This window comes from Eulemur rufifrons, chromosome 11 (assembly GCF_041146395.1).
Source record: "Eulemur rufifrons isolate Redbay chromosome 11, OSU_ERuf_1, whole genome shotgun sequence".
Taxonomy (NCBI): domain Eukaryota; kingdom Metazoa; phylum Chordata; class Mammalia; order Primates; family Lemuridae; genus Eulemur; species Eulemur rufifrons.
This window is the reverse complement of record NC_090993.1, coordinates 6,621,677-6,645,593: the sequence shown is the minus strand read 5'-3', so window position 1 is coordinate 6,645,593 and position 23,917 is coordinate 6,621,677. Positions and strand designations below refer to the sequence as shown.

The following is a 23,917-nucleotide window of genomic DNA, read 5'->3' as shown; positions in this document are numbered from 1 at the left end:
ACCAAAAAATGGGTAAAATAATGGGTATAATACCTTCCTTGCAAAGTCAGTAAATGGATTACATTAAATGAGATAATACTATAAAGTGCCCAGTGCAGAGCCTGGTACATAGCTGGTACTCAATAAATGTGAGTTGTTATTACCTCATTTTCCCCAGTTCCTTTCATAGCCTACATACTCGTTTATCTGTTTTCCCTATTCCATTTCTTTCTTGGGTACTGTCCATCTTGTAGCCTGTATCTATCAGAGCCACCTAAGACTCTTTTAAAATATTTACGTAAATTCCAACTCCATTAAGTCTATCCTATTATAATAAAATCACTCATTCTTTATTTTATGTTAAAATTATTTTATTGATCCTATAAAGGTGGCCTATAAAATTTAGTACGCAAATGCTTACGTTGCCTGACACAACTGCTGACTCTTAAACTCATTATAATATGGAGGAATACTGAACAAAGGAGACATTCAGAGAAACTTTCTAATTTCCTTACCCCATTTCTTCAGAATAACACCAAAACAAAGTATTCAGTGAAAAATATTACATTTTATTTTCCTGGATGGAAAAGGATTAACACTAAACAATTGTGTCTGATAGTTATTACTACGTTATATATGTATATGTGTATGTGTGTGTGAATGTTACTCAACTTCTCTTTTAAAAGAAGGAAAAGCCTTTTTTTCCCTTCTGCTAAAGAGGGTGGTTGCCCTTCCTGACCTAGAGAAATCCTATTTATCCACTTAAATGTGACCTTTTCTGGAAATTCTCAGATTACATATGGCACTCCCTCCCCACCCTCATACCAAGTAGAAATAGTTTATCTTTCCCATGTTCATCATAACATTATATTTATACCATTGGGCACCTTTGCAATCTAAGTCTATACCTTCTCCATGTTCCCGAGACATAGCACAATATTTGGAATATGGCAGACACTTGTATGGATTTTGATAGAAGGTGTGGATGATCAATCCTCAATTCCCCTTATTTCCTATTTGTTCTTTCTTAAAAAGTTTGCAGTGTGTTAACAGTGTGGTGCTATTTTAGGAGTTGGAGAATTGGGTCAGATTTGGGGATGGTGTTGGAGGAAAGACAGCCACTTGGTTTCCCCTTTCCATCTTCCTCAAGCTGCATTACTATTTTAATTATATCACGGAAATTTCCACTCCAATCTCAAGAACAACGTTCTGTCACCATTATGTTAGAAAAGGATTAATTTGAAACAATTCTTAAACATTACACTGTCTTACAGCCATTTTCTCCAGGAAAATCTTGGGGGACATCTTTGACATTGTCTTTATCTCCCCATGGTGACTTATGAGGCATGTTTAAGAAAATTTTATATTAAAGGACAGAGATTCCAATAGAGGCAGCCAAACTTTTGTAAAGTTTATAGTGTGATTAATTCCTGGAGTTCCTCATTCTTCATCCCTTTAATTCATGCAATCACATTGAATGTTCAAAGTATATATTGCTGTTTAAAGTCTTTCAAATACGCTGTAGACAGTCACATGGTAACTCAAAAGTAGAACTGATTAACATTCCCCGCCACAAGGATCCTTGAAGGAAACTGAAAACAAAAACTGTATCTTTGTTGAATCCAGTTTGCTTACATTTCAACACACATAACTCCACTTGACTGGCCATCACAGCAAAAGCCACAACACACACACACACACAGCAGCATGGAGCTAACCACACAACTCAACAGACAATGCAGACAAACTTGAGTATAAACCAAGAGTTTTCTACCTCTTTTCATAACAGGTTAGTGCTGGCCCTCAGTGTTGGTGTACAGTTTTTATGGCATGGGAAAATAGGGAGGTTTCTGCCCTATAAAAATAAATGTGTTGAAGGCTTTAGTTTGAGCTTACACAATGTCAGAAAGTTCCAAAGGCACTGGCACAATACAAAAAAAAAAAAAAAAAAAAAAAAGAACCCCACAAACAAATATATATCATCAAAACACATGGCAAGATACTAAGAAAACACTGGCAGGAAAACTACTGGTTTCCCAGATGGTTTATGCAACAGTTTTCAATACCTTCCTGAAAGATAAAAAAAATAAGAGAAGCATGCTAGAGGGTCTTTGGTGGGGCATATCTTGTCACCAACCACCATTTATAGCAAGTCTTTGGCATTAAGCTGCTCAATAGATCATTTTCTCCTTGCAGAGGTAGAAAGCACAGAACCCTCATTGTTCTTAATCTTTTAAGCCCAAGGAAGAGCTAAGGGAAAGAGCGTAGAAATGCATGCACTATCTTTAATAAAGAAAGGGACACATGGAATAAATATAAAAATATAAAGAATAATTATTGTTCCTTCATCTCATATATCATGATATACACGTCTTTCCAAACTTTAGCTGGATACATGGAGTTGTTCATGTATGGCATCTTTTTCTACTCTAGAAAGGGATGAGACAGAAAGATAAGTAGGAAGCATGAAGTTCCGAATTTGAATAAAGGCAATACGTTTGCTATTACATCAAAGAATACAAGGTGGACAGTGGGCTAGAAATAGGGAAATTGAAAAAATTTCACTGGACTTAATGATTTGTAATTCCTCAAAAAATAAAACTTACCACATTCTGTGCAAATTTCTCAAGAGATGTTCTGCGATCCATTGAGTTTCCAGACTTACGTGTGTGGGGTGGGGAAGGGTGAAGGGAAATAAGGGAACATTAAAAATAAAAAAAGAAGAAGAAGAAAGCAAGGAAAACAGAGCAGAAAAAGACAGGATGATGAAATGATGCAATGCCAAATCCAGGTTCTAAATCCCAGGGCCCAAGGAGGTAGGAGAACCACCAAGGAAGGCCTAGGACGTGGGCTCTGTTTCCATCAGTGCCAACACCAAAAAGTCTTCTGGTACAAACAAAATGGTGTGATTTCAAGCAAAATCAAAGTAAGCTGAAATGAATATATATGTGAATTTTTTATACTGATATTTGCAAAGCCTACATGTTTGAAAATCTAGTGGCTTATCTTCAGAAATCCCTCATAATTTTCCATCAGGGCTAAATTTTGGTTGATGACATCATTAATTCTATAAAGCATTGCTGTCTAACACAACTTTCTGAAAAGGTGGAAATTTCATTCTTTGCTGTCCAGTACAGAAGCCTCTTGCTGTGGTTTACTGAGCACTTGAAATCTGGCTAGAGTTTTATGTAATTTTAATTAATTAAAATTTAAGTGTAAACGGTCCCATGTGGCTAGTGACTGCTGTTTCGCCACTGCAAATACAGAGTAGCTATTTCCAGGTGCAAAGGCAATGGACTTTCAAAAATCTCATTAGCCTAAATGATCAGGATGAATTATACAAAATCATAATTTAATCTTGGAATTTCAGGAAGCTATGGATTATTTTAACATTAAAAAATAATGAATGCTGTTGATGTCTGTGTCCAGATTTTCCATCCCCTGTTATGTTGGCGACACAAGGAGTTATGAACAGTGAGACTTTGATTGCAAACATTAATTGAATAATGAGGTCTACTACAATGCTTTCAGAATGTGCTTGGCTACCATCTTAGGTGTGTAGAATTCATTGTAAGGATACTAAGTGATGTGGGATAAATGCCAAATGAAAATATGCAAATGCGAACATTACTACTTTGGCAGCTATCATTGAAAAAAATCGGTCTATGTTTATCTATGAGGTCTGTGTCTCAAAACATACATTTTAACTTACTAGACAGAAAAAAAAAAGAAAAAAAACCCTCTTCAACTTTTTGACCTAATGACATTGTTCCTTTCTTTTCCTTATTGTAATTTTTGATTTTCTTAAACTAAGCATACAGAAGACTAACATGAAACATGAAAATAGCTTCTAATAAACTTGTAAAGCATGAACATCAGCAGAAACAAACAAAAAATAATACAGTAAGCCATAAACAAACAAAAACAAAAACAACTTAAATGGCCCTTATAAAATGCAAAGGTTTGAGGGAGGGTCTTGGAATATGTTCACTTACCATTCGTCCAATACCCTGGGCTCAGCAGAGGTAATTACTCCAAATAATTACAACTTGAGAACTAGGTCAAAAAAAGGTCACAAAGAACCAATACCTTTTTCTTTGCCTGTAGAAGTTCCTGATAGGCACTGGATCTTATAAAACGTGGGTAGGAATCACTTTTCATCAGTTTGTAAATGTGCTCCTAAAAAGAAATAACGATTGAGGTGCTTCTGTATTATTTCTCGGGAAAAATAAAACACTATGATAAGAATATCACATGGGGTTAAAGAACAAATCTGGTAGCCACTAAAAATGGCAATGATAATGCTGATGGGAATACCTTATGTTTACAGGACACTTAGATCTTCAAATTCATTGTCTCATTCAGGTATCAGTATTTAAATTTGTTTAGAAGTTACCGAGAAGGTAAATCACATCCAGTCATTTAAAAGAAATGGAATTTGGTTAAAAGAATGTCATCAAATAACTTCAGATCAAGTTACTGATTTATACAGATCAGCTGAGAATATAAATAAATCTGTTATCTCTTAAAATTATGCCGGGCCACAAGCAGATGATGTGAAGTTCAAGACTGAGTCATCATCCTGGATACCTTTGGCCTCAAAATTTACTGGGAGGGAGCAGACTGCCCGGAGGAATGATCGCTTAGGTAAAAATTCTATGGAAAATTGTCATCCACGTTCACTTTGGGTCAGAGCACAAGTCCAAAAATAAATTTTGTGATATTTAATTGCTAAATCTCCAAATTTGTGTATTTTTATGTATTCAGCGACAGATTAGGTAAATATTTGTTTAATCATTCACCTCTAAGAAGTCCGCAATGTTCTATTTTGATGATGAATGTTGGTAAACAAAGAAGTCAAAGGAAAAATATGTATTTATCCAATTCAGTCTTGGCCCAATTTAGAGAGATTGTGCTCTGGTCTACTCCAGTTCAGGGGAGCTTAAATGCTCCTTGAGCTTCCTACTCTGGTGAAATAGCAGTTAAATATAGAGTTTTGAACCATTGGAGAGTATCCTGGATGTCCCAATTTCTTTTTTGTTTGAAGAAAATACGTATTTTAAGAAATGACTTCACTTCTCTGGTTTTAAACACACCAGCAATAATTTGAAGTTACTGTAATCCACTTAGAGACATTCAGAATGAAGCCTCAAGATAGCTCAAGGTCGATCTTTAAGAGTATGTTAAGTTTGGAACTGTATCAGAGTTTCTCTGGAAAGTGGAACAAGGTCTGGTTTTGGAGTTAAGCATTTTGGGATTCAGATCCTAACTTGCTAAAGATTTACCACTTACAGTGTAAATTTAGACCAATGTATTCATCTCTTTGATCCTCAATTTTGTAATCTACAAAATACTGTTGTTGTGAGGAGTAAAGAAATAATAAATCAGAGTATGGGGTGTGCATAGTAAGTACCCAAATATACTTCAGTACGTACCATGTACCCTTTTAAGTGTTTGCCTGTATTGGTTAATTTAATCCTGACAAAACCCTGATGAAGTTGGTAACCATTAACATGTCCATTTTACATAGGAAGAAACTGAGGCATGGAGAAGGGAAGTAGTTGCAGAGGTCTCAGAGCAGAGCTCAAATCAGAACCTGGGCCATTCAGCTCCAGGATTTTCTTTCTTACGACATTGCATCTCAAACAATGGGAGAAATTTCTATTATTAATCTTTGAAGATAGGATTTTTTAAAAACCACACACAAAAGAACTGGAGTTAACTATCTGAGCTTAATTGAAAAAGAAACCTAGAGTCAGGTGGTAATGTTTTCTACAGAAAATATTTTCTTTTTACCTTTTGAGGACCCTATTACGCATGAATATTTTGAAAGGACACAGATAACAAAGAAATGTTTTTTTTAGGCCTCTGGAAGGGCATTCCAAACATTTGACACATTGTTGGCTCTAGAAAAATGCTTGGCATTTTACCTTGAATTGAAAGAAAGGAAAATCAGCAGAGAGTGATCAGCAGAATTTCTACCCTACTCTCTGTCAGGTGTCTCTGGAGAACGCAATTATTTCTACATAGGAGACCATGGCTGGGCCATAGGGGACGGGTGTCTGGTTAGCTTTTAAATCCTGTATTGGGGCCGGGGGCGGTGGCTCACGCCTGTAATCCTAGCACTCTGGGAGGCCGAGGTGGGCGGATCGTTTGAGCTCAGGAGTTCGAGACCAGCCTGAGCAAGAGTGAGACCCCATCTCTACTAAAAATAGAAAGAAATTATATGGACAGCTAAAAATATAGATAGAAAAAATTAGCCGGGCGTGGTGGCGCATGCCTGTAGTCCCAGCTACTCGGGAGGCTGAGACAGGAGGATACTTTGAGCCCAGGAGTTTGAGGTTGCCGTGAGCTAGGCTGACGCCACGGCACTCACTGTAGCCTGGGCAACAGAGTGAGACTCTGTCTCAAAAAAAAAAAAAAAAAAAAAAAAAAAAAAATCGTGTGTTAGTTTTCTACGTAGTCACTAATTTAAACCAAAGCCAAGGAGAAATATATTTTCTACAGAGAGTGGAAATAAGGAAGGACATACGCATATCTCACTCTTCAGCTTCTATATTTTATTTTAGGAGTGTTAATATTAAAAAACAAGATAATTTTTAGAGTTGATATTCTCCTCCAATGGAAGTTTAAGAAATTACGAAGTATGCATGTTTTGAATTTTTTTTCTTTCCATAGACTAAAAAATTAACTTGAACAATAAATAAAATACCTCAATCTACTATTTCTTTTTTTCATCAGAGACAAAACTGGTTTGAGTTTGACATAACTTTAAGCTAATTCAGTTCTGACAATTTGTAATAATGAATAATTTAGGAATGTCAGAAGTTTTGAATTTCCATATTGAAGACAGCTTAAAGACTTTAAACATGTGTTCCCGGGTTGGGGTCTTTATTACACAGTGTCTGCTCACATACTGGGGGACAAAGAGTAGAAAATGAAGTAAAAGTTTTCAAATATTTCAAATATGCCCCCTTAGGAAAATCTCATCTAAAAATCCTCAAATTCAGAAAACATTCCCAGGCTGTAAAAAACTATTCACTTTAAAGTGTCTTTGTTGTTTTCTAGATCAGTTAGAGTATTTTACAGTTACCTAAATTGAAAATGTTAGAAATAGCTGCCAGTTATAATAAAAATAAAACTAAAATATCTCAATGGTCAACTTCTCAGGAGCACATCTGCAAGATTAGGGTCCCCCACGTACCAACCTGAGCATCTTCGAATGTGTATCTTCCAGGTTCCTTCACATTCTGCGTGGTTTTGTCGTAACTCTTGGAATCCAAGTTAATGGCACTGGGAGCTCCCGGAGCCAGAAATTCTTGCCATATTTCCTGGACTCGTGAGGGCACTTCTTTAATCGGCCTTTTCTTGAGGTCCTCCACCGCCAGCCAGAACCTGGGCGACACATGACACCCAGGAGTTTACTCTGAGGGCTCATACTCTGGACATACTTATGATACTTACTGATCATACAGCTCCCCATGAGGTCTAACAGCAAACTCACTTTCTCTGACGGCTTCCAATATCAGACCTACACTGATTTTTTTCCCCAGTGAATTGTATTCAAAGGTATAAAATTCTTCACAAGCAATTATTAAAACTAACATCTTTTAAGTGTTGGTTGTTAAAAGTAGGTCTGCCAGGGCCCTGTATAAGTTTAATCTTACAGAAGAAAAGTATCACTGCTAATCATTTATTAGAAGGGAGGAAGAGTTTGACGGGAATTAAAGGTATGGGATGTATAGTATCCAATAGGGAGGATAAACCAGTGTATTATGTGGTGTTCTTTGGATCTTTCATCTGTCTGAACAATGAGGGCTAGTATGGAGGAGAAACTTTTCTGCTCTACCTGGCAAGGGAATTACTAAGAAGATTTACTGAAGTTAAAAGAGGCCTGGACACAAGATCAGAAAATGTCCTGGCTGGAAAAATCAGGACAATTAACTCATTTTAAGCTATTTAATTGAGAGAGTTGTGGACTGATAGAAGCAGTATGCTCTCACATGCAATTCTTTGAAAGACTTACATTCACAGAGGTGTCGCAGCAATTTAGAAGTTATGGAGAAATATATACTGACTTACTTCTAAATATATACTTGTATGTATAATATATTTACTGAAAGAATATGAGAACCATGTTTTGGTTGATAATAGCTAACAGCAAAGTCCAGTGATAAGGTACCACATTGTATTAATAGGTTGCATTTCTTTAAATTTTGCTCTAGGTTATATCTTTTTGGTTAGATCTAGAAATAATGTTGAAAAGATAAATGTGTATATCATAAATTGTTAATAGAAAAAAATCATACATGGAAAAGGAAATGCTAGGCCTGCATTATCCTCCATAGGCACCGTCATTGCTCTAATATTACCTGCAATGAAGAAATGGAGAAGACGACCACAGAGACACAGGAAACTTCAGGCCAAGAGTCTTAAAAAAGTCACAAGTGATAAGCAGTATCTTTGTAACTACTAAGTTTTAACCTGGGCATTAATAAAAGGCCAGAAATCGGTAATGAAGTACTTGAGCTAGAATTAGACTATCACATACTACTCAGTCTAGTGATTTTTGAGTTTTCATTTCCAGATTTTGTTTTCCTACAGAATATATGGAACAGATAATCCAATTTGGACAGTGCTTTACATGTGAAACTACTATTACGACATCTAGAAAGGAAGGCTCAAGACCATTCCCCCTTAAAACATGGATTTGAACACTGCACTCTAATGGGACTACCATGTGCAGTCTGAGGGAGCGTGTGTGCTACACTGTAATACATGCTCATTCAAGTTCATTCCAGCACTCTCTGAACACATTAATCAAAAGAAAGTCCCTGTCCTCAAAGAACGAGTAGACAAAAAAGATACGCCCTTCAAACGGCCATAATACCAGGAAGCACATGAGACGCTCTCTAGGAAGAGAACAAGCTGGGTGGTCTGGGAGTGCCCAGCAGGACAGAGCCCTTCTGCTGGGGCAAGTGCTGGCTTGGAAAAGGGGGGTCTAGAAAAGCTGTTATAAATGCAGTGACATCTGAAATGGACCTGGAACTAAGGATAAAATATCAAAAGGCTGAGAAGTTAATAACGACAATACCTACACGGACACGTAGGTGCAGACACTGCTCCAAGTAATTTACCTATATTAACTCATTTAATTCCCATAACAACTCTACAGAGTAAGTTCTGTTATTTTTCCCATTTTAGAGAAGAGGAAACTGAGCATATGAAGATTAAGTGGCTTCTTTAAGGTTGCTCATTATTAGTGTCATAGCTGGGGTTTGCCCCTGGATAGTCCGCAGCAGATGACACATTCGTACCACTCCTCACACTGTCTCCTAACAGCACCACTGTCTTTCTCATCCTCATCATTATGGTCATCACTGCAATAACTTAATAGAATGTCAATGGCATTGGTTAAAATTGCACCCCCTTTATTTCATAGTAGCTGGAATCTAAGTGTTTTATTTGCTTTTTAATTTTTAAATTTTATTTATTTATTAATTATTTTATACAAATGCTACTATTCTAGGTTTATTTTTATTTTTTATAATTTAAAATAAATTTTGTAGATTTTTTCATATCAACATATGTAGATCTGGCTCTATGAGATGCATTGTTTTTCATTGTAGAAAGCTGCCTTCACAAATTATCATTCCTCCTCTAATTATTTTGACATTTTTGTTACCACCAGAATCAAAGAGATAAACATTGTACATATGTTTATAAACATAAAAGGAACTATGCACAAAGACTAAGTTACTAGCAGCGAAATTGCCAAATTATTTTATAACATGTTTAATTTTTAATTTTTTTTAAATTTCAGAATATTATGGGGGTACAAACATTTTGGTTACATAAATTACTTTTGTGCCATTTGAGTCAAAGTTATAAGTGTGTCCATCCCCCAGATAGTGTTCATTATACCCATTAAGTGTGAATTTACCCATCCCTTTCTGCCTACTCTTTCTGGTTTGATTTTCGATGAATGTTATTTTCATATGTGCATGTAAGTGTTGATCCATTAGCTCCAATTACTGGTGAGTACACATGGTGTTTGTTTTTCCATTCTTGTGATAGTTCACTTAGAAGAATGGGCTCCAGCTCCAGCCAGGATAATACAAGAGATGTTAGTTCAGCATTTTTTTGGAAGGGCTGAGTAGTACTCCATGGTATACATGTACCACATTTTATTAATCCACTTATATATTGATGGGCACTTGGGTTGTTTCCACATCTTTGCAATTGCAAATTGTGCTGCTATAAACATCCTAGTGCAGATGTCTTTATTATAGAATGTCTTTTTTTCCTTTGAGTAAATACCCAGTAGTGGCATTGCTGGATCAAATGGTAGTTGTACTTTTAGTTCTTTGAGATATCTCCATATTACTTTCCATAGAGGTACTAGTTTGCAGTCCTACCAGCAGTGTATGAGTATTTTGATGTCTCTGAGTCTTGATTTCCGTAATAGTAAAATGGAATGGTAATGCCTATTTCACTGGGTTTCCATTGGATGAAATGACATAAATAATGTAGACATAAATAACTGCAGAGTGTCTGGCATATTTTTAGGCACTTAATGATAAAAAAGTAAATGTATTACTGCATTTACTTCGCACTTGCTCTATGCTAGGTGCTTTGCCTGAAAAAAGAATGAGCAAAAACACACCAGTGGAGAGCAGAGTCATATGTGAGGCACAAGTAGTTATAGATAAGCAGTGTTTCTTCACTTTTTTTCCTGTCTTAATATTTGAAGAAAACGCTCATATGAGTGACACGCTGCCATCAGGAGCAAGGTCCTTAGAGAGCTGCTGCTTCGGTAAGATGCACTGAGAGGTATTTATGTGTATGAGTTATTTATGGTCAACAGCCCTGTTGACCAACTGAACCATTTTGTCTCCCTCAGTGTATGACAAGCATACATAGGTAGAAGCAAAGTGTGACTCAGATTTAGGGGATAGTGGACAGTAGCTTAGGACTGGTTTACAGAAAACCGAGAATGCCATTTACACACAATCTGACCTTGCACAAGGTGCTTAACCTTCCTCAGACATATTTTGTTTATCTATAAATTGAGGCAATAATAGTTATCTTTCATGTTTGTTGTGATGGTTCCATGTGTGCTAATCAGAAATAATGAATACAAAATATAGCATAGCATATTTATAAAAGTAGTGGATATAAAATATATTGTGTGTATAGTAAGTGTTGAAGAATTATATCCACATTTATATCTTTCTATGACTCATCTATTTATCTATCTAAATAAGGAAACACGATAGACATATAGTAAATACTTAAGAAATATACATATGTGTGTGTATACATACATAAGAAATATCGGATGTTTCTTGTACATAATTATTTAGCAAGGAGACTAGTGAGGTATGGAATTATTAAGACAAGAAATGGTTTGAATCAAGGAATCAGCAATGATTCAACGTGTGCATGACACAGAGTAGGCACATGCTCTCCTCTTTGACCCAAATCTTCTCTCTTCCTCTTTCACCTGGTCATCTCCTCCTCATCACCCAGTTCTCAGCCTAGAAGTTACTTCCCCTGGTGTGCCTTTGCTGATCCCACTCTGGGTTAGGCAATCCTTTGTGTCTCTCCTATCTAAACATCCACGATTTTGTGTTGTGCTTTGTTTTCTTGTCTGTATCCACCACCAGACTGTAATTTTAATGAGAGCAGGAGTTGCTTTCATTTGGTTAAGTGATTCTGGCTTGTTACTTGTTTGTTTCCTTATCATGACACCCACGCTATCAGCATCTTTTCCAAAACTTAGAGACCGAGAGGTAAATCCACCTCTGTGTCCACTAAAATGTCTAAGTATCCTTTACCTCTGCTTTGTTTTTTATTTTTTGGCATCCTGGCACTCAATCACTGATGATGTGAGCTCAATATAGAAAATGTCATTTAGTAGGCCCGACAGAGATCTTTAGCAGCTGTAGACCTTGCAGAAGGTCCGTCAGGATCGGTGCCCATAAACTTGAAAGAGAATGGGAAGCTGCACCCCACAAGCCACGACAGGCACACATAGAGAATTAAACTGCCCCAGGTTCTGTCCGTGGTCACCTGCTTCATCCATGAGACATCTGTCAATGTCCCACATAGTTCTGAATGGTTTGGGCATTGGCATCTGTTAAATCTCCTGAAAAGAATGTGACAATGCCTGGCGCTGCTTCTCTCCAATGAAAATAAACGAATGCTGAGACCTCTCCATAAATGAATTTTACAGGACTGCATAAGTCAGGAAAATAGTAAAAATAGGATATCAGGTTTCAAAAGAATAATGAATGAAAGAGGTCCTGGAAAACAGTTTTATGTAGCGGAAAGTTATTACTCACTTTAATGATCATAAATAGAGCTATTAAAATCCACTCTAATGTCTCATATTTAAAAATGCAATTTCCAGGTGCCCCTTAAGTTAGCAAATTTCAAAAACATATAAGACTGATGTTTACAACAGACAGATGGGCAGAACAGGAGCCCCGTCCCATGGACAGCTCCATACGGTGCCACACTCAACTGCCCTATGGCTGTATTTAAATGTGTCAAGTAAATGAGCTGCCCCAAGAGTTTTGTCTCGAATTATTTGATGTAGGTGCCCAGTCTCTTCTTCTCCATTGCACTTGAGAAGCAATATGCAAAGCAGGCTAATGTTGACAAATAGGTGATATTTTAAATTAACTGCATAGATATCATTGGCCATTCTCCGCTTTGCCGAACATTAGTCTAACTAAGTACTGCCCTTCTTGATGGAGTCCGTTTCAAAAGCACTAAATTTATAGAGTTAAAAGATCCAATGACAGTGTAAAAATAAGTTACTATAAGGAATTGACATATTGGATAGGATTTGCCTTGGTTATTTTTTTTCCTTTCATTGGGTGGCAGAAATTCAATGAGTTCACATCATCATGATGCTGGTGGGAGAATAATTAATTGGTCTATTAAGTCCAAAATAACCAGATACATCAAAGATAATGTCTCTGTGGATTACAGCATAAGATACAAGTAACATTGTCTTACCTTAAATTTTCCGAGCTGAATTCTGACTCTAGAAATTTAAGGAACTGCTCTCTCCCAACTGGGTCTTTCAATGCCTCGTCCATGCCAAAACCCCATCGTTTTACCCTCTGCTGGCTTGGTTCTTTGCTATGGGAGATAAAACAAAGCCAAATACATTCCTTTCATTAGAATTCCTAGCTTGTGTTATTACAGTCCCCCTCAAAAATCATGTGTCCCTGGAAGTTTCCATCTTTAACTTATGTTTCAGAAAAAAAAAAAAAATTATCTTTGACTAATGGCTCTGCATGAAATCATAGTGAGGTATGTTAGATATTAATAATACAATCTAACATTTATTGAGTTTTAGGTGCTAAGTAATAAGGGGCAAAGATCCAGACATTCTGACTCCAATTCTACATTTCTCAACCACTACACAATGCAGTCTGATGGACGTATGTTGTACCAGGGGAAATGCATTGGTAACCAAAAGGCCTCAGTACTAGTTATGACTCTGGTGTCAAATAAATACGTAACCTAGTCCTGACTGAGTCAAGACACTTTGGGATTCTGGCTTCCTCGTGTATAAAGTCTTTAACTTGTACATGAAGAATTCTGGACATGTCCAATGTTTAAGGACCATGGCTGGATGTAAAAGAGACAGTCCATAAATGCAATCTAGAGAAGTGCTACGGTGTACTGATCTTCTCTTTGTAAAGTGATATGCAATGATCTATATTGATCATGTAATTCTTCCCCTATATATAGCTCATGAAAGAAGCTAGGGAGTCCTAAATTGTGCTTTGATTTTCTTAAGAATTCAGTTTCTCTTAAAATGTTTATAGTAAGTTCATTTTGTTTTAAAATTGAATTTATAAAGGCATAGCATTGGGCTTAAGTATGTAAGGATTTAGCTTTCACTTTACTTGAGTACATGGGACTTCGTGGCTATGTGGATTTTCAGGGAAGCTAACAGCAATGAACTAAATTTCAGGAACCAAAGGTCCCGACTCTGACTAATCCATTTTGAAACTCTTTGAAGGTACCAACTCTGACTAATCCATTTTGGGCCACTGAATGCAAATCTTAACGCAAATGCAAATGTCTAAGGTTCACAAACCATTATCTAAAACAAGAGTGTTATATCATGGGCCTGTGTAGACAGAGTAAAACTACACTTACAGTTAACCAGCTATAGTATTCTTCCTACTTTACTCAGACCCTGAAATAAAGTGATATATTTGAGAGGAAGATAAAATGCCACCTACCTTGCTTCAAGTTCCCAGAAAGTAGTATCATCAGATAGCCACGGGTTAGAAGGATCAGGTGGCACAAGGAATGGGTCGTATTCTAAATACTGTTCTGTATAACCGAGTAGACTAGGGAGAAAATAGAAAAAACATTTCCAATTTCCTTAGTTTTCTGACTAGGGTTACACCCTGTCCAAAGTAAGGGACAAAAATTGACCAAGGAATCCTTGCCCACTTATAGAATGATATCCAATGGCAACTTTTACATTTCAATAACTTGCATGCAGCAACTTGTGCTTCTTGGCAGACATATGGCCAAGGATTCCATATTCCCCCTGTGCCCAAGCCATGCAAGTCAGTATCTCTGTCAGAATGAAGCAACATGGAAGAGGTCAGTGTGTGAAGAGAAGCACTAAGGGTCAGTTCCAATCCTTGGTTAACCAAGTCCACACAGAGCAGAACTGATTTTAGCCGATTTGGAGAAGGGATTAAAAGGGAAGTTTTGTCAAAAATCTTTATAGGAATCAGATAAAAGGGGAACCACTGACAAAAAAATTTTTTTAAAGTCTGCATTTAAATTTAAAAAAGGGGCCGGGCGCGGTGGCTCACGCCTGTAATCCTAGCACTCTGGGAGGCCGAGGTGGGCGGATCGTTTGAGCTCAGGAGTTCGAGACCAGCCTGAGCAAGAGCGAGACCCCATCTCTACTAAAAATAGAAAGAAATTATATGGACAGCTAAAAATATATATAGAAAAAATTAGCCGGGCATGGTGGTGCATGCCTGTAGTCCCAGCTACTCGGGAGGCTGAGGCAGGAGGATCCCTTGAGCTCAGGAGTTTGAGGTTGCTGTGAGCTAGGCTGACGCCACGGCACTCACTCTAGCCTGGGTAACAGAGTGAGACTCTGTCTCAAAAAAAAAAAAAAAAAAAAAAAGGGAGAAGGAATAGAAGTTGGAGAGGTAAGATTTGGCAATGTCCAAAAGTGAAGAATATGAATGCCATTAAGAACAGACTCAAATGAAGAAAAGGAAAATATCTAAAATCTGAGTTTCACTGAAATTCTGAAGTCACGCAGTAACAGTTGATTGTGAATGTTAAAACAAGTTTGCAGAGAGGCTCCACGTTGCCAAAGGGTAACCAGTACATTGAAGGTTTCATTTCTTCCAGCAGGAGTGAAAAGATTCAACTCTGTGGAATTATCCTCTACATCTGATTCTTGGTTGGACAAGGATTGGACTGCTAGGCATTTAAGACAATAATGATCGTTCTGTTATTTAAACTACAACAAAACACTTCTTTGAAAGTTTCTATGCGCAAAAGGAAAAACAAAATCACATTTTTTACAGGTTTCCAATTATTTATCTCAGCTCCTCTCCTAACAGTTCTCTTACGATATTTTAACATGATTGTTGTATGAAAATTTTCAGTTTATTATGGGCATCTTGAAATACTCACCTATCAGCAACTTTTGACATTTTTAACCGATGTCTATCTAACTGTATTTGCCAATATTTTATCTGCAAAGAGGGTTAGAGAAGTAGTTACATAAATAATGATATTCTCACAATTTTCAACTTTAAATTGTGATAGACTGGGCAATTTTGAACAAGAGTATATTTTAAGTTCGTAAAATTTCAAAGTTGGTAAAAAAATAAATAAAAGCAAGGGACTTAAAGAGTTAAAAAAAGTTTCAATGTAAACATAATTGATATTGCTTTAGAATAGCAATGAGTTTGAACATTCTGCCTACTTTAACAAAATGTAACTCTATTTTAAAAGTGTTATGGAGATTTTAAATATTTATTCATGGTGAAAACCTAAATCCAGAATCACATGTATTTATTATTTGTTACTATGATTTCAAAATAAATCCTGCCTCTAATACTAAAAAAGCATCAATGATATGTGTTTTGAGAATAATTATGTCAGCAATTCATGAAAAATGCTCACATGGACATAATTACACACAGGAAAGTTTAAGTAAAAACTCTCTGAATTAGTTTCCCTGCATGGTGATTATAAACATACTAGAAAAGTATATATTACACTCTTGATTAACTATATTAAAATAAAATATTTGGAGGAAAGAGTCAAAACAGGAAAAAAAACCCATTACTAAATCAACCAAGAGATTTAACTATTATTTGATATAAAGGAAACTGGAGTTGGCTTTGAAATATTACTTGGAGCCAAAACTATGGATCAATTGCTGAAACAAAAAGCAGTATACATCATGACCGTACACCAGTGTTGATAAAGAAAAATTTCAACAGGTATAGAGAAATCAGAACTGCAGAAAACAAGAATAAGCACTCTTTTGTGAGGATAACGTCACATCATTGGATACGGGAAATGTATGACCCAATGCTCCCAACCTCTTGTCCCCTCATGTTTAAGACAGAATTCTGGAGTACAAAATAATTACTGATGCTGGAGGCACATATAAATCAATGTATGTGATTTTTAAAAATTGGTTAAAGGAAAAGGGATTGAGGTACATAAAGAGTGGAGAGTTTTAAAAATCACTGCTATATATTGATACATTTTCAAGTAACCATGTCTTAAAATTAGATAATTTCATTATCTTTTAACTGCAAATCTTCTATATGAAACAGTTTACTATACAACCTTTTAAAATATCCAGTATTACCATTCACCATCTGGGTCTCCATAGCTATCACTCTGCAAACCTTCAACAGGTCATCTTACAGGTTGACTCACCTGTTGGTGTAACTCATCTTCTGTTGGAGGTTTAGTTTCTGGTGTGGGCGTGTGGGTAGGACTGTGACTCCTAATATCATTTTGTAAACCATAGACAGACTATATTAAAATAAAAAAATAAACATTTTAGGACAAAATACTATTTATAGTCACAGACTTCCTAAAAAATAATTTTATATTATAAATTCAGTAAGGTAACTCAAAGCTTATCTGATTAACGTTCTTATCAAAATTCAAAAGATATTACTATCATAAATATCAGATGCATGTAAAATAGAAACACAACTCTTTCAAAAAATATGTGGTTAGATTATTAACTTTCACATAATAATTGATTATATGTAGACAACATGGTGAGTGTGATAAAATTTGGGAGTAGACCGAGAATACTAAGATGGAGAATGTCAACACTAAATAACATATAATAAGGATTAATTTAAGAAAAAATAGAAGTGGATATAGAATATAATAAAAATTTAATGAACCCAAAGATTATTAAAAAGTAATCTAATTTTTACATAGGAGCGAAATGGAGTACTGCAGAGAGTGATAAGATTAAGAATTCTATTGCTGATTTTGTTTCCGATGGTGTAATCAAAGACACCCCAGAGTGCTCCCACCTTTCCATAGCAGTATTGGGTTATTTACTTCATAATACTGGCCTTGCCATTGGGTGCCATTTGCAAACATCAGTGACCCCAAAGGCTGCACATATCTTTGGAATTCTTGATACCCCTGTACTTCTTTATTAATTTGTGAAAAGGTCAAACCTACTAGATTTTGGAAGACTCTTTTTAGAGAAAGACCTATTGCTTAGTAAGTATAAATAAATATCTGGTGACTAAAAGGATTAGAAAAAACTACCCTCAACTGAGAGTGAGACATCCCACATGTCAACTCAAGGGAGATGCCAAATTACTTTTTCTTTAATATCACAGTATTATTCCTTTAAATAAAGGAATAATTCCTTTAAATTATTCCTTTAAATAAAGTATTATTCCTTTAAATAAAGAATTCCACATGTGCTATTGAGCACTTTTTCTTTGGACACGAGGATGAAGGATGAGGGCATAATAAAACTGCCTGAGACCCGCAAAATTAAAGTTATGAGATATGGCTTGCAAAGAAACTATTAGGTTATTAAGTATGAAATGTCCAATTTCCTTAAGCACTAAGTTTGACAGTTGATATCTCTGACATTTCACTTTGACATTTCTTGTTTTGTATTTATTGTGAAGGTACCATCCTCAGTCTTTCAAATGCACATTTTGGCTTGTGATTATCTTTCAATTTTTTTTTAGAGCAATTTTTGTGAAACCATGGATAAGTCAAAAATTCGTGTTATTTTCAAATACGAGTTCCATCGTGCAAACAATGCAGCACAGACAGCTCAAAATATCAATGAAGTGTTTGGGAAGGACGTGGCTAATGAACGCACAGTATGTCGATGGTTTGAGAAGTTCCATTTTGATGATTTTAATCTTGAAAATGAGCCACGTGGGCAACCTTAGACCAAGGTGAATAATGACGAGCTGAAAGCTGTAGTGGAAACAAATCCATCTCAACCTACACGTGAATTAGCAGCAAGGTTTGACGTTACTATTCCAACAATATTGGACCATTTGAAACAAATTGGCAAGATAAAGAAGCTGGATACATATGTTCTGCATGAATTAAATGAGCATCGGAAGAGAAATCGTCTGGGAGCTTGCCTTTCTTTGCTGTCACGACATAAAGGCGAACCACTTCTACACCGTGTTGTTATGTGTGATGAAAAATGGATTCTTTTTGACAATTGAAAGCATTCAGCACAATGGTTGGATAAAGATGAAGTGTTGAAAGACAGTCCAAAACCAAATATTCATCAAAAATAGCTAATGGTGTCTATTTGGTGGTCCAGTACTGGTATTATCCACTACAGCTTCATGAAACCTGGTCAGTCAATTACAGCAAATGTCTACTGCAACCAGCTGGATGAACTGATGAGGAAGCTTATGATTAGACAGCCAAATTGGTCAATAGAGACAGGCCAGTCCTCTTGCAAGACAACGCTCGACCACAGCTTACACAAACAACGCTGCTCAAACTACTGAAGGTGGACTTGGAAACACTCTGTCATCCACCGTATTCACTAGACCTCACACCAACTGACTACCACTTCTTCCAGGCTTTGGACCACTTCTTGCAAGGAAAAATACTCAAGTCTCAATCAGCCGTGGAAAATGCCTTTCACAATTTCATCACCACTTGCTCTCCAGGTGTCTTCGCAGCTGGCATAAACAAGCTACCGTTAAGATGGCAAAACTGTGTGGATAGTGTAGGTGCATACTTTGATTAATTGCACTGCTTCTTGTTTGTGATATAATAAGCTACACTTTTGATTCAAAACTGGACATTTCATATTTAATGACCTTAATATTAAAATTAGACGAGAGTAGATCTAGATGCTTAAAGGAGTCCATTTTCAGGCCTATTATCAAAACTTGTCAGTATCTCTAAATTCAAATATATTTTGTTCCTGATCTGCTTTCACTTGGGCCCAACATCCTCCTAACATTGCCTCTTAGCTTTATATCTGGACCCTTTGAACTTGGTTTTTCCCTTTTGTTTCCCTATTATCTTGCACTTAGACTCTCTTTAACAGATTTTGACAGTTTAACCATCGAGATTATCCAATTCCACACTATCTTCGGTGGGGCCCTTCAAGCCCCGTCTTGTCCTAACGCCAACTCCTTGGAACCCAATTCCCACCGCTGGCCATCCATTGCAACACGAGCACTAGCCCATGTGCTTTGAATTCACTATTAGCAGGACTAAGCTGAATGGCTTGGACCTGCTCTTTTCTTTTCATTCCTTAATTCTCTCATTCATTCATTCTACATTTACTGAGCACATACCATATACTGGATATAGAGCTAAGCAGTATGGAAATAGCAGTAAACAAAATAGATGTGCTTCCTCCTCCATTGGAACTTACAACCCAGTGTCGAGGAAAGAAGTCAGTTATAAAGTAATTACACAGATGAATATATGATTAAAATTGTGATAAGTCTTATGAAGAAAAAAAGAATAACAAGCATGGGGCCTGGAGTACAAATAGATTTAGTTTATATTGAAGAAACAGAAACGGCCTAAATGAACTGATGCTAGCCATGTTTCAACAGGATTAAACAAAACAACCTTGTGAACTCTGAAATAACAGTTGAGGTTTATTTATTAAAAATTATGTGCTATATATACACAATGGAATACCTCTCCAGCCTTTAAAATACAGGAAAATTCTGTCACTTTCAACAACAGGGATATACCTACAGGACATTATGTTAAGTTAAACAAGGCAGAGAAAGACAAATACTATAGGGCCTCACTTATATGTGGAATATAAAAAAGTCAAAATCACAGAAGCAGAAAGTAGAGTGGTGGTCACCAGAGGCTGAGGGGTGGGTAATGGAGAAAAGAAAGACCTTGGTCAATGGGCACAAAGTTACAGTTACATAAGAGAAATAAGCCCTAGTGTTCTATTGCACAGCAAGGTGACTATAGTTAATAATAATGTGTTGCATATTTCAATGTAGCTAAAAGAGAAGAGTGGAAATATCCTTTCCACAAAGAAATGATAAATATTAGAGGTGACGAATATGCTGATTACTCTGATTTGTTTCATTCCATGGTGTATATGTGTATTGAATATATGCAATTATTATTTGTCGATCAAAAATAAAGTAAAACTAAAAAAATAAGGCAGTGAAAGATCACCAGTTACATAATAGTTGCACTTTCCAGTATTTTCTATTTTCTTCAGGTGTATCACATTCACTTTTGAAAAGGAAAATCATAAGACTATGAGACTTGAACCTTCCATTCTTTTTTACCTTGGTTTAATTACTCAAATTTTTAAAATAATAACCTGCAGGTCATGTTCACAGTGCTTTTAATAAAAAGACAGCTGACAATTTTAACAGTAAGTTTCTGGGCTAAGATTAAAAATAAGTAAAAAAGAAAGCTAGAAAAACACAGCAGTTGTGGTATCATAAATGCAAAATGATCCATAAATTATCTTCTATTGCCACATTTCTGTAACTATTTTATCATTTGTGCATTTCACGTAAGCATCATAGAGGTCCCATATGAGACCATAACCCAAACCATTGGCAGATATTGCTTAACGTCGTCTTCTAGGACCCTGGCTTCTGGTTCTGAGGTTACTGTACAGTTTCCATTTTTTTTGTCTTACATAAAAGTCACCATCAGGAGCTCCCACTTTCATCAATCTGAGAGCTGTTCATTTCCTGGGGACCAGTGATAACTTTTAAACTTGATTCTTGACTATAATGAAAACAGCCATGAAGAACATAATTTTATATGTAGGGTTTATTTTATGGACAAAGGAGATAAAGAGATTGATGCTATTGTGGCAGGCAAGTGGTGAAGATTATTTGCAATGTGAAAGGGTTTGCATGTTTTAGCCCAAGGCATTGTATTAAAATAGTGGGGCAGGACAGAGTGGCATCAAACTAGCAACAGGTAGGGCTAGAGAGGAAGAGAAGTGAAATCTTCTTAGTGTCTTTAATATTTGCAGCTGGGGGGGAAATCAAATTAATTAAGTGGGATCCATTTTCAGTTTTAATAGCAAAATCAATTACTCGATCTAGATGCTCTGACTTGATTAACATGTCCTTTTATTCTCCACGGTGTCTACATGAGCACTTTTCATCTACGGTGCCATCCAAATGAATACTGAGTAGGCTATTCATTACGTGAAACAGATTTGACTTTCTGCATAACTCTGTTCATTCGTGTTTTCCCTTCACGTTTTAGAAGGAAACGAAGAAAAATTCTCCCCTACTTTCTGGGGGGGGGGGGCTGTGAAGAGCTGAATGTTTGTGTCCCCCTAAAATTCATATGTTGAAAACCTCACCCCCCAAAATGTGATGGTATTAGGAGGTGAGACTATGGGGAAGTAATTAGGTCATGAGGGTGGAGCCCTGGTGAGTGGGATTAGTGCCCTTAATAAAAGAGGCCAGAGGGAGTTTGTTTGCCCCTTCCATGTGAGCACGTGGTAAGAAAATGCTATCTTTGAAGCAGAGAACAAGCCCTCACCAGATACTGAATCTACTGGCACCTTGGTCTTGGACTTCCCAGACTCCACAACTGTGAGCAATAGATTTTTGTTGGTTATAAATTACCTAGTCTAAGGTATGTTGTCATAGCAACCAAAAAAGACTAAGACAGAGATTTTAAAATAGAAACTACAAAGTGCAAGAAACTTTTCTGCCTTTTTATGTGGACTGCAATCTCTGGGATTTTTCTAACTAGAACTGGTGTGGAAATATTTCTCTTTTTTTTTTCTGGGTTGCTCATCTCAACTAGAGAATAGTTTGTGTCTATAGCCGACACCACGTGGAGAGAGCCGGCACAGAGAGAGACGCAGAGAGGAGAGGCAACCCAAAATGTGGGTTCAGTCACGCACGTGGCTTAGAGTCCAATAACCTTCTATGCAAAGTAACACTGTCAACTGTGGAGATTCTAGCAAATTCAACACTTCCAACTACGAGAAGCAATATTGATCAGAAGGTGAGAAAACCAGTTTTCTCCAACAGTGGAAAACAAAGGTATGCCCGCTACACGCGGTGGGATTTTTTTCAGAACTTTTGTTTTTCCCTGGTAAATTTTAGTGCTCTACAGCTCTGCAGCGAGGCCCTGCTGATCTACCGTTATTGATTCCCAGGAAATGAGACCACATCTTAGACAAGAAGGCTTGATCTCAATGATTCCATTTCTCCACAGCATTTCCCCTTGCCATGGGCCTCAAGGGTTTCCCATCATCAAACGAGGGCTGATGGTATGCGAAGAACAACATTGTCAACGAGTGCTTTTCAAATTTTCAAAAAGAAGGCTGCCATGGGACGCACCGAGAGATTATCAATACTGAACACGGTGCCAAAAAGAGACTATAAATGACCCCTTTAATATGGTTGAGTGCCATCTTGTCAATCCACATGCTTTCTCTTCTGAATCAGAGCACGTCTGAGTCAGTGTCTGTTGGGGGACATATGACACCCCGTAAAGTATTTCGAACAGTGACTCTTGACTATTCACAAAGTGGGGAGAGGGGGCTTTATGCACTGTTTGGATTTCTGATAGCATTTTCGAATCTTGTTCTGCAAAGCTGAGTGCATCCGGTGCACCTCAGGCTGTGCTGTGAGCAGAGGATGAAAGCGACCGGGCAGGGTGGGCCGCGAGGGAGAAACAGCGGAGGGGCTTGCTTTGGTCTGGCTTTGCCTCCTTCCCTCAGAGTTCTCAGGGGCAAAGGCATTTGAGCTCCACATCTGAATTGGTTTGACGGTGCTTTGCCGTGGCTGCTTCATCCTAACATCAAGGTAAACCGACTTAAAAGAAAGAAAAAGTACATGGACCACACTGGGCCTTTGAACATGAGGCTGTGTTTCTAGGGATGGAAGAAAAAGACAACAGGAGATAGGGCTAGAAAAAAATGTTTAGTGCCTACTGCATGCAGGGCCACGAAACTCTGGAAAACACTGTGGCTACTTAAGGAAAAAGAAGGCCTTGAACTTTGTGGAACGTCATTGGTCCCAGCCTGTGGGCTGTGTCCTCAGGGTGACTGCTACGGGCCGGATGCTCTGAGGTGCAGCAAGAATTTTTTTTAATGGAATGAATAACAGTGTCATCTACATGTACATGTTACTTTAAAAAAATATGTGGATATCATTTCTGTGCATTTTCAAAGGGTTGCTTTAAAATGTCGTTGAGTTTAGGATAGCTTTTTTTTTTTCCACTTCAGGTATTCTCTCGCATAATAGACACTAAACATAGAACTACTCTCTTATGGCTGTGTCACAAAATTCTGGAGTTAAAGGGGGTCTTTGTACTATTCCTTCTGTAATTAAACATCTTTTAGATGTGCCCTTTTCCTCAGACTTTTCCCTAAAAATGCCCTTTTCTC

The 23,917-nt window shown here is 37.0% G+C and overlaps 1 protein-coding gene across 16 annotated transcripts in view; it reads right to left on the bottom strand.

Moving 5' to 3' along the window:
- The window catches only part of RGS7 (regulator of G protein signaling 7), a 335,498-nt gene that overhangs the window by 12,343 nt on the left and 299,238 nt on the right, over positions 1-23,917 (bottom strand). For 6 of the 16 annotated variants that reach the window (XM_069484662.1, XM_069484675.1, XM_069484666.1 and 3 more), the window contains 6 exons: positions 16,954-17,052; positions 15,688-15,749; positions 14,253-14,363; positions 13,009-13,134; positions 7,188-7,374; positions 4,069-4,158 (listed from right to left, as the gene is read on the bottom strand). In XM_069484662.1, coding sequence (XP_069340763.1) covers positions 4,069-4,158; positions 7,188-7,374; positions 13,009-13,134; positions 14,253-14,363; positions 15,688-15,749; positions 16,954-17,052 — 675 coding nt within the window. Of the gene's footprint in view, positions 1-1,753; positions 1,835-2,585; positions 2,640-4,068; positions 4,159-7,187; positions 7,375-13,008; positions 13,135-14,252; positions 14,364-15,687; positions 15,750-16,953; positions 17,053-23,917 lie in introns of all 16 variants that reach the window. The other 10 variants (XM_069484661.1, XM_069484671.1, XM_069484663.1 and 7 more) reach the window with 5 other exon arrangements.